The following is a 14,379-nucleotide window of genomic DNA, read 5'->3' as shown; positions in this document are numbered from 1 at the left end:
AAAAAAAAAAAAAAAAAAAATATATATATATATATATATATATATATAAGGCTATAGATAAAGGTTTAGAAAGACTATTTGGTTTAAGCTTGCTTAAGCTTTATTTTATATACTCATAATATTATATGTACCGACCATGAATGTAACAGAGAATGGGATTTTTTTTAAGTCTAGACAATGTCTAAAGGTAAACATCAAAATATTATTTATGCAGTTAGCATGTTGATAGTTTTCATTTTTAATTACTCAGCAGTTCCATTCTCTTCAAAATGTTATGCCTCCATGGCTGTAATTGACCTGAAAAAGGTGAGAAGACCTGAAATAGCCCACCCATATTGCCCGCAGCAATGCTAACACATATTTGCATTGCATTCTGACACATTTCAGAATTCAACAACCCGTTAAAAAGAGCTTGTATAGCTAGCAGCATTTACATTTGTGTACTCGCATTGTATGTTTTGGGCCTAAAGCTACACACTCAGACACCCACACTAAAAAAAATTCCGTAAAATTTACGGTAAAGGCAGCTGTGGTTGCTGGAATTTTACCGTAAAAAATATGGTAGCAACGTTTTAAGCTTTACGGTTTTAACTTAAATTTACAGTTAAATTCCGTAATTTCATTAACTGATATAACAACCTATTGAAGTACTGAAATCTGTTTTGTACCTTTGTAATACATTATTAACCACCAAATGCAGGTGGTGATGATAAAGTCACATGATGAACCAAAGTCCATCACAAGCAGCTTTTAAATAATAACATATATAGAAGGTGCACAGTGTCATTCACACAAACGCTAAACACATGATGGTAACACACATGAAACTGAAATAATGCAATAAACATTGATTATATATCCCTAATATACAAAACTGATAAGAAAAAACTAAGAAGAAACATAGTTATTTCAACAAAAAAACATCAAATTTGAAATGTAATGCAGGGAAGTCTGGGAACGTCAATTTACGGTTATTCACTTCCAAAGACAGTATACTACCGTAAAATTAATGTCCAATACATGTAATGTCCAGTACAGTTTTTCACCGTATATAGTAGGGGAATTTGCCATTAACCATTTAACAGGTTTTTACTGTAGCATTTTTACAGTCTTTTACCGTAAAATTCACGGTCATTTTTTACAGTGCAGTCAAATGACTGTGAAAGAACAGTGGCATTTTGTTTTTTGGTCAGTATGAGTCAAGAACTCATTTTTGTATCTCTGCCTAAATCGATGTATATTTCTCTGTCCTTGTCTTGTTCATATTTCATTTTAACTCCTTTTTATCTAGCTATACTGTGTCTAGGCTTTCATGTGCCTGTGTTTGCTCACAGCACTCACTTAAATAATACATGACATGATTGACTTTGTTCTGGTCTGAGATCATTTTCTTTTTTAACAGCGTAAAATGGAAAACCCACCATCAATATTCTTAATCTTGATAAATTCATTTTGCAGAACAGAATGTGCTCTTCATGTGGAAAGGGAACTGGCACTCCTTAAGGGTCAGTATGCAAGATTCAAATGTATTTTAATGCATTTTAAGTCAATAAGTCATGCTAATAACTTCATGACATGCTACAGTAATATCCTCAAGGCACTGCTTTTTGAATCACCTTACCTATGGCTATTAGCTCACATTATACATTTGGTAAAATATTTGCATACGGTAAGGTGCAGACAACAAAATCAACCATTTTTTTGTCTGATTGTACCTGGAACCGAAACTGAAGATTTATCTCATACAGTAAAACAATATGCATTGTGAAAAGTGCTATACAAATAAAGCTGACTAGACTTGATTGTTAGTAAATTAAAAGTAAATAAATCCATGAGCAGCAGATGGTACAGTTCCGTTTTATTATGGGAAAGTGGGATCGTCTTTAACTGACGTGGTCACATGACCACACTGTGTTTTTAGAGGGTGTTTTTCTTTTACACAAGCTAAGATAAGTTTAACTGACAAGTTAATAGAGCCATGATAACACCACACCCATAATAATTACAATGCATACTCAAAGAGACATGCCTAATATATTGTGTGTATGTGTGTGTGTGTACATGTATGTTTCAGCGTGTGTGCGTTTATGTGGTATGTACATTACATACAGTACAGTACTTTTCATCTTGAGACATCACAAAGAATCAATCAATCATCTGTCAAAGAACAAATCACACACATGCCTCGTATGATTCACACTCCTATGAGCTGACATAAGCTGGACAAATTGTGCAGGCACACCTTCTGCTTATAATACACACATGCAAGGTCCGGTTTGTTCTGACCACAAACTTTTTGACTGACATATAAAGTTGAATGAATGCGTTTTGTATTGTTTTATGTGTAAGCTTATCTGATGATAGATTTGAACACATTAAGAGTGTGGACAAATTAATGAGTGTGTTATTATTGTTACTTAAAACTATTAAAAACATTTGAAATAATTTAAACAAAGAAATGTTTAAGATATAAATATTAGATGAACTCGTAATAGATTAAATGAAATATAAACATTAGAAGAAAAACTTACATTTAAAAAACTTAAATGGCAGCTAACTGAAATGAAATAAGTTTAAGTACTAAAATTGAAATATAAATATAAAACTAAAATAAATAAAACAAACAAATAAATAAAAACTGAAAATATATAAAAAGGTCATTCAAAATATAAATAAATACTATACTAGAATATAAATATATAAAAGCGTAGTCAAAATTTAGTGTTTTTTTTTGTTGCTTAGAACAAGCAAAATAATCTGCCAATAAGGTAAGCAAAATAATCTTATTTCAAACAGAAAACAAGATTATTTTATTTACCCCACTGGCAGATTATTTAGCTTGTTTCAAGCAAAAACTCACTTAATTTTGACATGTTTTGGCTGAAAACAAGACAAAAAATATAAGTAAGAAAAGCAGTGTATTAAAATATCACTGTAGTGGTGTGACTTAATAACTGTAAAATGCGTATTGACCTTGCGTTTAAAAATCCTGTCCATCTGAAAGCTAATAATTCTGCACATGAATGGTTACTTACATAGCATATAATATTTCAAAGATGGCACTAATCTGACAAAATTTGGCAATCCATCAATAAATGAATTGTCAAAAATATGCCACCAATCTGACAAAATTGGCAACCCATCAATAAATTGTCGAAAGTTGTCTTATTCTTAAAATGCAAGCAGATTGTTTGTTTGTTCGTTTGATCATTTGTTTGTTTATTTATTTATTAATTTGGACACACTGATTGACTGACTGACGGATTGCCAAATAACTGTACATATTTTATGCTATTAAATTGATTGCAAATTTCTGTATGATTTACACAAAATTTTGCTACACTGTTGTTTCATGAGTACGGCCCAATGTATGAATACAGGCACCTTGTAAACACAAACATGGACTGTTGGCGTGTCATCTCAGACTCTGAGACTGAGACAGACTTGATGCACTTCAGCACTGAATATAATAATTGTCACAAGGTATAGGTCCTGACTCACCGGTGCAACTCTGTTTATGTAATATTAGACGAAAAGGTTTAATCAGATGACTGATTCTATTTGGAAGCTCTTTTTTAACACGTGTTTGTGTCTTTCAGAGTACTGCAGTGACCTCAGAGCTTTTATATCACTAGCTGTGAGAAACAGAGGTCTGTTTTCATACTCATTCCGGGTTTCTGTGAGGTAATGGCAAGAGAAATGGAGGGTGAACAGTGTTGCGTAACAGCTTTAAGGACAGAAATATACAATAAAACCCTAGTGTGCAACTACTGCACATGGTGCACATTTAACCTCTACAGCAGTTTCTCAGACTGGCTTTTATTGATGTGGAATTATCAAGGTTTTTTTTTTTTTTTAAGTCCCTATTTTTCCACACAATTATAAATGTTTTTTTTTTTTTGTTTTTTTTTTTACTTTACAAATATACTGTAAATAAATGATTTTTTTGAAGTTGTAAATAAAACAAAGATTATTGAAGTAGTTTACAAGAAAATACTAAAAATTATTTTCTCCCAGTGTGTTTAAAATGATTTCACCACCAATTTTAACCAAATTTGATATGTGCTCATATTTGAGATGTAGTACCTCAACCAATAATTTTTTGGGAGCACTTGGGGGTATTGCAACCTTTCTTTCTTTCTTTCTTTCTTTCTTTCTTTCTTTCTTTCTTTCTTTCTTTCTTTCTTTCTTTCTTTCTTTCTTTCTTTCTTTCTTTCTTTCTTTCTTTCTTTCTTTCTTTCTTTCTTTCTTTCTTTCTTTCTTTCTTATTGTCCATTAAATGAGAGTCAATGGGGTCCAATGTTGTTTGGAGCCCAGCATTCTTCAAAATAAATAATTTTATGTTCCACAAAGTCATGCAGATTTGAAATAATATTAAATGACGACAGAATTATTCCTTTGACATCATCAGTATTAAACCACACTTTCAGATTTCAGATCAGTTAAATTGCCTTGCACAGGAGTTCATTTCACATATCAGGCAATTCTGTGCACCTTTTCAATGCTTAATAAACCACAAAAAGCCTTTGAGCTATTAACAACTCTCTGTGAGTCTGACCTTTTTAATTTGTCTGAGGCCTATCAGGCAGCTGTCAGAAATGAGCCGTGAGCCATTATTCATTCAGTTCACAGCAGATTACTGTGATTTTTCTTCCCCACCTTTCTTATGTTAAAAAGTGACTTCAAATGTACTGGAACTAAACTGTTGTTCCCAAAGGAAAACTTCATCTGTGAATATCTTTACATTTTATATATAAAATGTTGGTTTGCGTCTTTATGTGAGTGTGTGTGGGTCCTCATATTCAAATGTATGTGTGGGCTTGTACAGCATGTTAAAAAAGCAATCTGTAACATAATCTCCCTGATGGCCTCCTTCTGCCTTTCAAGCTTAGATTTGAATCACATGATTATGAATGCAACGTGCAATGAGTGAATTTTGCCAGCATCAGTGGAGTTTGAGCTTAGACATAGAAACCAAGTGAGCAACAAAATGTCATGTTGGCTGTCACTGTTCACAGCAGCTGATTAGAATATCAGCTGCTATTATATATTATATATATTATCACTACAGTGGTTATATATATATTTATTTATTTTTATTTAGTCATTTATTAGACGCTTTTATCCAAACCGACTTACAAATGAGGACAACAGAAGCAATCATTTCTGAATTAAAACACTTTATTTAGATAGTAACACATTAATCACATTTTAGATAACCTAAAAAAATGCTGGGTTATTTTTTTTACCCAAATGCTGGGTTCAGCTTGTTGGGTCATTTTATTGGGTTATTTTTTATATTTTTACCCAGGTGCTGGGTCATTTTGACGCTGGGTAATTTTTTTCTACCTAACCGCTGGGTTGACCTCAGTGTTGCCAAGTCCGCGGTTTTCCTGCGGAATTGGGTACTTTAACACTGTTGCCGCAGGTTGTTTGGTTGTTTTTCATGTCCGTGGGTTTAAGTGACCCAACGTGATATTTAGCCCCTAAAATGCAAATTTTACCAAAAACGTGTATGTTACCCTACCTTAATGCGGTTTACCCTACCTTAATTGGGTTATTTTTTATATTTTTACCCAGGTGCTGGATCATTTTGACGCTGGGTTATTTTTTTCTACCTAACCGCTGGGTTGACCCTCTTTCCGATAAAACTTCTAAACAACGCAGCTACTGAGTTAGTCAGAGTGCTGACTTTTTAAGTCCACAGGAGAGAGCAGAACCTTCTCAGCACCGCCGCCGCCGGGTTGGTGCACTCTTTCCGGGAAATAAAGGTTTGTATACATTTTATTTCATTTATAAAGTCTTTAATGTGTTGTAAGTTATATTATTTTACGCAACGCAACATAAGGTCGAGATGTCAGTCAGCTGCATTCTCGCTGGAAACGCCTTTGCCTTGCATAACATAAATGGATTTTATTTGTTATAATACTGAGTGTGTTAATTTGATGTTAAAATATGTTCTCTAATCTCAGTACTGTTTGTTTTTGGGCAGGTTTTGGAGTCAGTCGCGGCATGAGAATTAGCACTATTTTGGTAAAAAGCGATTACAGAGAACGGTTGAATACATTTAAATTAAAATGCTACTTTTAAATGTGCCTTTTTTATTTCTAAAATGCTTGTTAAACGAGTTTAAATGTATATAATATGCTGTATTCTCCCAAATACATTTGTAAGTCGCTTTGGATAAAGGCGTCTGCTAAATGACTAAATGTAAATGTAAACAGGAAACTACAAGGTATCGTGTCAAATTGGTGGATACAGTAAACAAGCTACAATTCTTCCATCCATGCATTCTCCAAACCACTTGTCTTAAGTAGGGTCGCGGAGATGTTGGAGCCTATCCCAGCATCTCGGGCCGAAACTCTGGATTGCCAGGCTACAATTCATGACTCCATGAAATCAAAATTACTGTTGTGTGGCGTTTAATCCATGTATTTTCCATCCATGTTCAAACCTCTACAATGAACACCAAACGAAATTTGTTTTGGCCTGATTTTGTTTCACCAGTTCATTCTTCAATTTTACTTGAAGTATGTTGGAGGCTTAATTCTAATTACAACATGTCCCAAACTAGAAATAGAAAACTGTCACGTCTTCTGGTTTTGTCAGGCTGCAACATAAACTAAATACTACTGGCTATTTAAAAACAGTCCTGCCCCAAATTCCTGTTGGACTTTTCCAATGCCTCAACTTTGTTGGCAAAGAAAAGAAAAAACATTTTTTCCACCCTTAAACTGTTTCATGGGGTGTTTAAATAAACTTGGTTTACTATTAGCTCAGTAATAAGTCACAAACACCTGGAAATGTTTGGGTGGCCAACAAAGAGTTGACTAGATCTTCTAAATCCCTCTTAACGTTGTCACTCAACATTGAGTCATTATAGGCCTGAAATAAAGCTCTTACCTCCTCCAGTTTGACTGGATCCGTTTCATGGCTTGTTGTGGCTAAATGCTCTCATTTACATACTGACTGTAAACTAATTTTAAGCCTGCTACCATGGTTACCACCTCACGTTGTTTTAGTAGCATCAGTTTGCATTTCTTAATACCTTCTCCTGCATGTGACCCCTTAATGATCCAGTTTTATTGTTGGCGTAACCTTTAATCCCAAGCCAAATGGGCAACCTGTGACAAATACTCACAAATGATGCACATTTGCATGCAACTATAGGCAGTAATTATTTCTGTCCTACATACTGAGATGTTGAATTAGATAAATCATTTGAAAGTGATACACAACTTTGATGAATGACACAAATGGAACCTGCTAACATCCTTGCTTTATTCTGAACAGTTCCCACTCAAGAGGAAATGTCCAGCCTCACGCCAGAGTCTTCCCCAGAGTGAGTGCACAGCTTTTTATAGCATGTTACGGATTTCCCATTTACTTTTAACTGAATTATTGAATTGTTTTTATATATATATTTATTTATTTTTATTTAGTCATTTATTAGACGCTTTTATCCAAACCGACTTACAAATGAGGACAACAGAAGCAATCATTTCTGAATTAAAACACTTTATTTAGATAGTAACACATTAATCACATTTTAGATAACCTAAAAAAATGCTGGGTTATTTTTTTTACCCAAATGCTGGGTTCAGCTTGTTGGGTCATTTTATTGGGTTATTTTTTATATTTTTACCCAGGTGCTGGGTCATTTTGACGCTGGGTAATTTTTTTCTACCTAACCGCTGGGTTGACCTCAGTGTTGCCAAGTCCGCGGTTTTCCTGCGGAATTGGGTACTTTAACACTGTTGCCGCAGGTTGTTTGGTTGTTTTTCATGTCCGTGGGTTTAAGTGACCCAACGTGATATTTAGCCCCTAAAATGCAAATTTTACCAAAAACGTGTATGTTACCCTACCTTAATGCGGTTTACCCTACCTTAATTGGGTTATTTTTTATATTTTTACCCAGGTGCTGGATCATTTTGACGCTGGGTTATTTTTTTCTACCTAACCGCTGGGTTGACCCTCTTTCCGATAAAACTTCTAAACAACGCAGCTACTGAGTTAGTCAGAGTGCTGACTTTTTAAGTCCACAGGAGAGAGCAGAACCTTCTCAGCACCGCCGCCGCCGGGTTGGTGCACTCTTTCCGGGAAATAAAGGTTTGTATACATTTTATTTCATTTATAAAGTCTTTAATGTGTTGTAAGTTATATTATTTTACGCAACGCAACATAAGGTCGAGATGTCAGTCAGCTGCATTCTCGCTGGAAACGCCTTTGCCTTGCATAACATAAATGGATTTTATTTGTTATAATACTGAGTGTGTTAATTTGATGTTAAAATATGTTCTCTAATCTCAGTACTGTTTGTTTTTGGGCAGGTTTTGGAGTCAGTCGCGGCATGAGAATTAGCACTATTTTGGTAAAAAGCGATTACAGAGAACGGTTGAATACATTTAAATTAAAATGCTACTTTTAAATGTGCCTTTTTTATTTCTAAAATGCTTGTTAAACGAGTTTAAATGTATATAATATGCTGTATTCTCCCAAATACATTTGTAAGTCGCTTTGGATAAAGGCGTCTGCTAAATGACTAAATGTAAATGTAAATAAATTCAATTAGTCTTGTATTTTGTCCATGGGTGTTCTTGCTTAATAATAAATGTTCATCTTTTGATTATTGCTGTTGCCCATAGTAATTCTGTGTGCAATTTTAAATTTCCAGCCCATTTTAAGCCAGCAATATAATCATTTTTAAACAAAAGATGACTTAAATTAAACAACCCAGCATGGTGGGTAAAAACGTTTAACTCAACCAGCTGGGGCTTGTTTCATAAAACAAGTTTACCAAATAAGCCAGGTTTATTCCTGGTAGTCTGACTTATTGTCATCTGATTTGGTTCAAAATAAGTCAGACTAACTGAAATAAGCCTGGCTTATTTGGTTAACTTGTTTTATGAAACAGGCCCCTGGGTCAAAATAACCCAGCACGTGTTCTGTCCAATATTTACCCAACGCTGGGTTGCCAAATAACCCAAGTTGGGTTGTTTTTAACCCAGCATTTTTTAGAGTGTACTATTTCAGCTATATCTCTGTATGACAGTATGCTGTTCCCAATTGAACCAATGTTCACAGTGAAGGTGGATCAGAAAATATCACAAGTGAGATTTGAACTAGCACCAAATCATGTGCGCTAACAAATAGATCACAACACTAACTGGGGCTGCACTATTTTAGATGTGTCCTCCCATCCTCCCACACAACTAACGTCTCAGGTCAACCAGCTGGGGCTTGTTTCATAAAACAAGTTTACCAAATAAGCCAGGTTTATTCCTGGTAGTCTGACTTATTGTCATCTGATTTGGTTCAAAATAAGTCAGACTAACTGAAATAAGCCTGGCTTATTTGGTTAACTTGTTTTATGAAACAGGCCCCTGGGTCAAAATAACCCAGCACGTGTTCTGTCCAATATTTACCCAACGCTGGGTTGCCAAATAACCCAAGTTGGGTTGTTTTTAACCCAGCATTTTTTAGAGTGTACTATTTCAGCTATATCTCTGTATGACAGTATGCTGTTCCCAATTGAACCAATGTTCACAGTGAAGGTGGATCAGAAAATATCACAAGTGAGATTTGAACTAGCACCAAATCATGTGCGCTAACAAATAGATCACAACACTAACTGGGGCTGCACTATTTTAGATGTGTCCTCCCATCCTCCCACACAACTAAATAAACATGTAGGCTATATGTAATCACGAATAGACAAAAACATGCAGAGACATCAACACATCTGCATACAAAGCACACACAAACACAAATCTTCCCTCGTCCCTCAAGGCTCACATTTTCTGGACCGGTTACTGTGTTCCTGTTCTCACATCCCCTCCCTTCATAAAGCCATGAATCATCTCATATCTCACTGTTGTGTGCTTGTGCAGATATACTTCATATGCAGACACACATTTATATCAAATTCATATTAAGTGCAACATGTTGCAGTGAGTCATTTGGCCAGAAATAGAGTCTTGATGTCGCTGGTGGCAGTGGGGCCATTCGCTATGGAAATGAAACATTTAATCCTGATCATTTATGATGAGAAACAAACAGGCTTGAAATGTGACATCTCTCCTATAGAAAAAGGGAAATTGGTTAAATTCGACTTTTAACGGAGTGGAATCAGAAGGATGTGGGGACAGTTCAGTCCCATTATAATACAAAATTAAACAGGTTCCTTTTCGCCCTTTAAAGTAAAAATTAGGTTCTAAGTAATAATCTGAGATGGGTAGTAACAGATTACATGTAATCTGGATTATGTAATCAGATTCCAAAAATTAAGTACTTTTTACTTTTTTATTGATTACGTACATGATTATTTACACAGTAGTGATCAATTATGTACAATTTGTTAATCCTCCCTAATTCCTCTTTTTCATCTTTTAAATGTTCCTTTCTAAAACAGCTGCATATACTCTCAGAAAGTCTTCAGAAATTTACACAGAGATCAGTCATTCGTCAGGTGGTTACACAGTATTTAACCACTGGATTCACTAATTTAATTTCAGTTTTAAGAAGCGTTTCATCATTGCATCAACTACCGATGAACGCATTCATTTTTTATGTGAATTATCACACAGTTGGTTATTTGACCATGTATTTCTATGTTTTGGATTCGTTTGTCTTTCAAACACATTAAAATGCACAAATTCACGTTATTCCTTTTCTTACATGTAATGCAGACATTCCCAAACTTTTTTCTTTTCCACATTTTTATGATTTAATTCATTATTAGCTGTTAAACTCACAACCCCCCTGCAGTTCCTTTACAAACACCAGTTTTTGGAAACCTTGACGTAATGTAATGTTCACTGATGTTGATAACAGCAACTGGAATATATTTGTGACCCTCTCTATGAAATCCAGGCTAAAGTCTCAAAATCGAATTATGAGACAACAAGCATCAAAGTTTGATTTTAACCATTAATTTCACTATGATTTCAATCTTTGATATGGTCTTAGTCAATATTAAAGATAGCAAGGTTACATTTTCACAGGATGTTCTTTACCTTATGAAGGATGATTTTATGTAGAAAACAGTAAATCATAAAAAAAAAAGAAAAAGAAAAAAAAAGCATTAGCTGGATTTTCACAGCCAGGGTCACATATTCTTACTATTTGTGTTTTTATACCAATATGGTATAATATTATCCTATTTAAATCAATGTGATACATGAGTTAGGTCAAAAGTAATCTAAAAGTAGTCTGATTACATTACCTAAAATGCGTAATGCAATGGATTACGTTACTAACTACAATTTTTGTCATGTATTTTGGAATCAGTAATGAACTACAATTTGTATCCAGCTTTGAATCTTGCGTGCTGCATTTCTGGTGCAAAACAAGCGGTACAAAGACACACATGTATAAGAACCTAACCTTCCGCCTGTTATCTTATAATGCCGAGGGACAATCGCCATGGTAACGGTTTACATGCTATCCCCTGTTGTCAAGGAGATCTCGTCTGACAGGATAATGGGTTCCACTGTCCTTTCTGCCTCTCGTTACAATTCATCACAAGAGCGCATGCATGCAAACACATAATAAGGAAATTTGTCAGCAAATGGCCTCGCTATTCACTGTATCAGTTTATTAACGTGTGTGTTTCCTGATAAACACCAAAAAAAGCGCGTTGATTCACCTCTAGCGTAATCTGTGTGCAAATACCCTCGCATTTTCTTTGTGCCTTCCTGTAACGATGAAGAAAGGAAAGTCATTAGAAGAGAAAACCCGGCGTATGTGCTCTCATGCTCTGTTTTATATCAATTACAAATCATTACATTTACAAATCATTTGTGTCACCCTTTGAATGTTGTTGCTGGCCCTGTGGTGCCCACGATAAATGCGTCGGAGTGCCTTGTCATTGGCACAGATAATTAAAGCCCCCTTCAGCACGTCTTTATTTGAATATAATGGCTTTTTTTGCTAATGAGGGGCGCAATTATATCTGCACTGGCATAATCTTCATAATCAGATGCTCTGTTATGCATGAATCAGAAGAGCTTTGAAACAGAACAGAATCTCAAAAATTACCTCCTACGCAACACCACTAGGAGTTGGAGAAGAGTTCAGGAGAGGCTTACATAAAATAATGTTTCTGAAGGACATTCGGTCAGACCATTAAACTTTTAACCTGGTGAACCAGGCTTAGTTGAACTTCCGGCACAGAAAGAGAAAATGGGTCAACATAATACAGCTCGGACTTCTGAATTGCTCTCATAATTTATAACTTGGGTCACGCTGTACTGTACAGTACAATAATCATACACGTGTGTATTTACATAAGTAAATGCTGAGTAATATGAATGAACATGATGTCCTGAGTGTTTAATTGTTTTGCAGAGTTGCTCGTAGATGCGCATTGTTGTTGTTATGACTGTAATAATTAATTACAGTATTGTGATGAGTAACATAGACAAAGTAAAGTTTCACTATTTGCTTTCACCCATAAGAAGCTGATGAATGTGGCACAAGAGAAAGAAACTTTGGCCTATCTGAGCGCTGTCCTTCAGCACCCACATCGATTCAACGGTTATGAGAAATATCATAATAAGCATGTTTCATAGACACAAAAAGTTTTTAAAAAAATCCTCTATTGGTGCAGATTGTTTAACTTTAGTATATACAGAAAAAGAAAATGTCTTCTTTCCTAAAAAAAAAATCATGAGCTAGTTACTCTGATTTGGAACATGCTATTAGTTAAAGGATTAGTTCACTTCCAGAATACAATTTCTTGATAATTTGCTCACCCCCAGGTCATCCAAGATGTTCAAGCCTTTAAGACCCTTATTCCTTGGCTGGGATTGTGTAGAGCCCTTTGAAGCTGCACTGAAACTGCAATTTTGACCTTTAACCCGTTGGTCACCATTAAAGTCCACTATGGAGGAAAATCCTGGAATGTTTTCCTCAAAAACCTTAATTTCTTTTCGACTGAAGAAAGAAAGACATGAACATCTTGGATGACATGCGGGGTGAGAAAGTTTTCAGGAAATTTTTATTCTAGAAGTGAACTAATCCTTTAACTTGGACCAACTATCGTGAAGATGGATCATCAACATGTCCAGTCAACTACTGTACTGTACTGCAGCTAACTTGGACCAGCTAAAAACCACATTCCATAATATAGCTACTAGTTCAAGTTTGATTTTCGAGTAGTACAAATCCAATACATTATAATGCATTTGACTGCATTTGAAGTAATTTTTGCCAGGAATCGAACCTATGACCAGTAGCGTGTTTATAGGTTCCGACAAAATTTCGTGATTCTACCCCCATCCAAACATTAACCGCCCACCCCTGAAACGAGATTTCTACCGAGGGGGACACCCAGAGAGCCCCCAAAACTCTAAAAACGCTCCTGCCCACGACCTTGGCTTCATGTTTGAACTACAGAAAGAGTAGAATAAAATCCAAATAACAAAGTACTAACCTTTATGTGAGTTTGGAAGTCTTTGAAATCTGTTCTGCTGTCCCCTGTGCAGTGCTCTGATCCCGGACACACTGTTGCCCATGACTGCTGCTGCTGATCTCCAAATGTTGCACTTCGAGCGTCAGGCTCTAATAACGCTCCCTTATCGTGTCTCTCTTGATCTGTTGTTGCTATTATGTCCGTGACAAGTCGGGTGTGAACCGACTACAGATCCACAAGTTCTTCTCTGCTCGATGAACTGTCACTGAAAAACATGAGCTGCCCAAACGCGCTCAAGCTGCAGGTGGGAAGACGCGCGTTTGCGCTTTGGGAAAACGCAAAAAAAATAAAAAAATAAAAAGGCACTGAGGGAGGTTTGCATTGAACGAAATCGGATAATTTAAGTAGGTCAGCTCAATTTGATTGGCTAACTTTTCTTCCCTCCGATATTTGTTTTGTTATCCTGCTCTGGTGAGTGTTTGACGCACGCCGTTGTCGGGGATTTAACGCGCATCTGTCGCGCCTGCTTCTACTTTAGATTAGATCAAATATACTGCCTCAACCATCCGCATAATGTATCCTCGTAAGTATCCACTCACCTATGCAATTTGGCTACTACTGGATGCTTTCGTTTAAATACCAGGGAAGCCAGCCAATCAAAACTTCTCTATAGGAACACTATTTGGAGAGCTTTAAAAGCTCAGGTACAGACGCACGAACTGATGACAATGTGTCACTTATTGGCGTCAACATTGCTTCAGGCAAATACGAACATAGCATACAAGTGAGATCCAGAACAGGGAACAGCCACGCCGTAATAGTCACTCAAAGTTACACATTTCACAGTCTTCTTCTTTTAAGCTATTAAGTATTGATAGACTTCTAAAATTAGAAACAAATAATCAATAATAATAATAACAATAGTAGTAGTAGTAGTAGTAGTAGTAGTAGAAGTAGTGTCTTGT

At 35.7% G+C, this 14,379-nt stretch overlaps 1 protein-coding gene across 2 annotated transcripts in view; it reads right to left on the bottom strand.

Annotated features, from left to right (window-relative positions):
• LOC107566532 (E3 ubiquitin-protein ligase NEURL1) overlaps positions 1–14,111 on the bottom strand; it is a 76,178-nt gene extending 62,067 nt beyond the window's left edge. For both annotated transcript variants that reach the window (XM_016251995.1, XM_016251997.1), the window contains exon 1: positions 13,436–14,111. In XM_016251995.1, the coding sequence (XP_016107481.1) occupies positions 13,436–13,517 (82 nt within the window). In that variant the 5' untranslated portion in view covers positions 13,518–14,111. The remainder of the gene's footprint in view (positions 1–13,435) is intronic.
• Positions 14,112–14,379: the final 268 nt, after the last annotated feature.

The sequence above is a fragment of the Sinocyclocheilus grahami genome, unplaced genomic scaffold (assembly GCF_001515645.1).
Source record: "Sinocyclocheilus grahami isolate Dianchi unplaced genomic scaffold, SAMN03320097.WGS_v1.1 scaffold1081.1, whole genome shotgun sequence".
In the NCBI taxonomy this organism is placed as follows: domain Eukaryota; kingdom Metazoa; phylum Chordata; class Actinopteri; order Cypriniformes; family Cyprinidae; genus Sinocyclocheilus; species Sinocyclocheilus grahami.
Note: the sequence above shows the minus strand (reverse complement) of the source record. Positions and strands in the feature narration are given on the sequence as shown.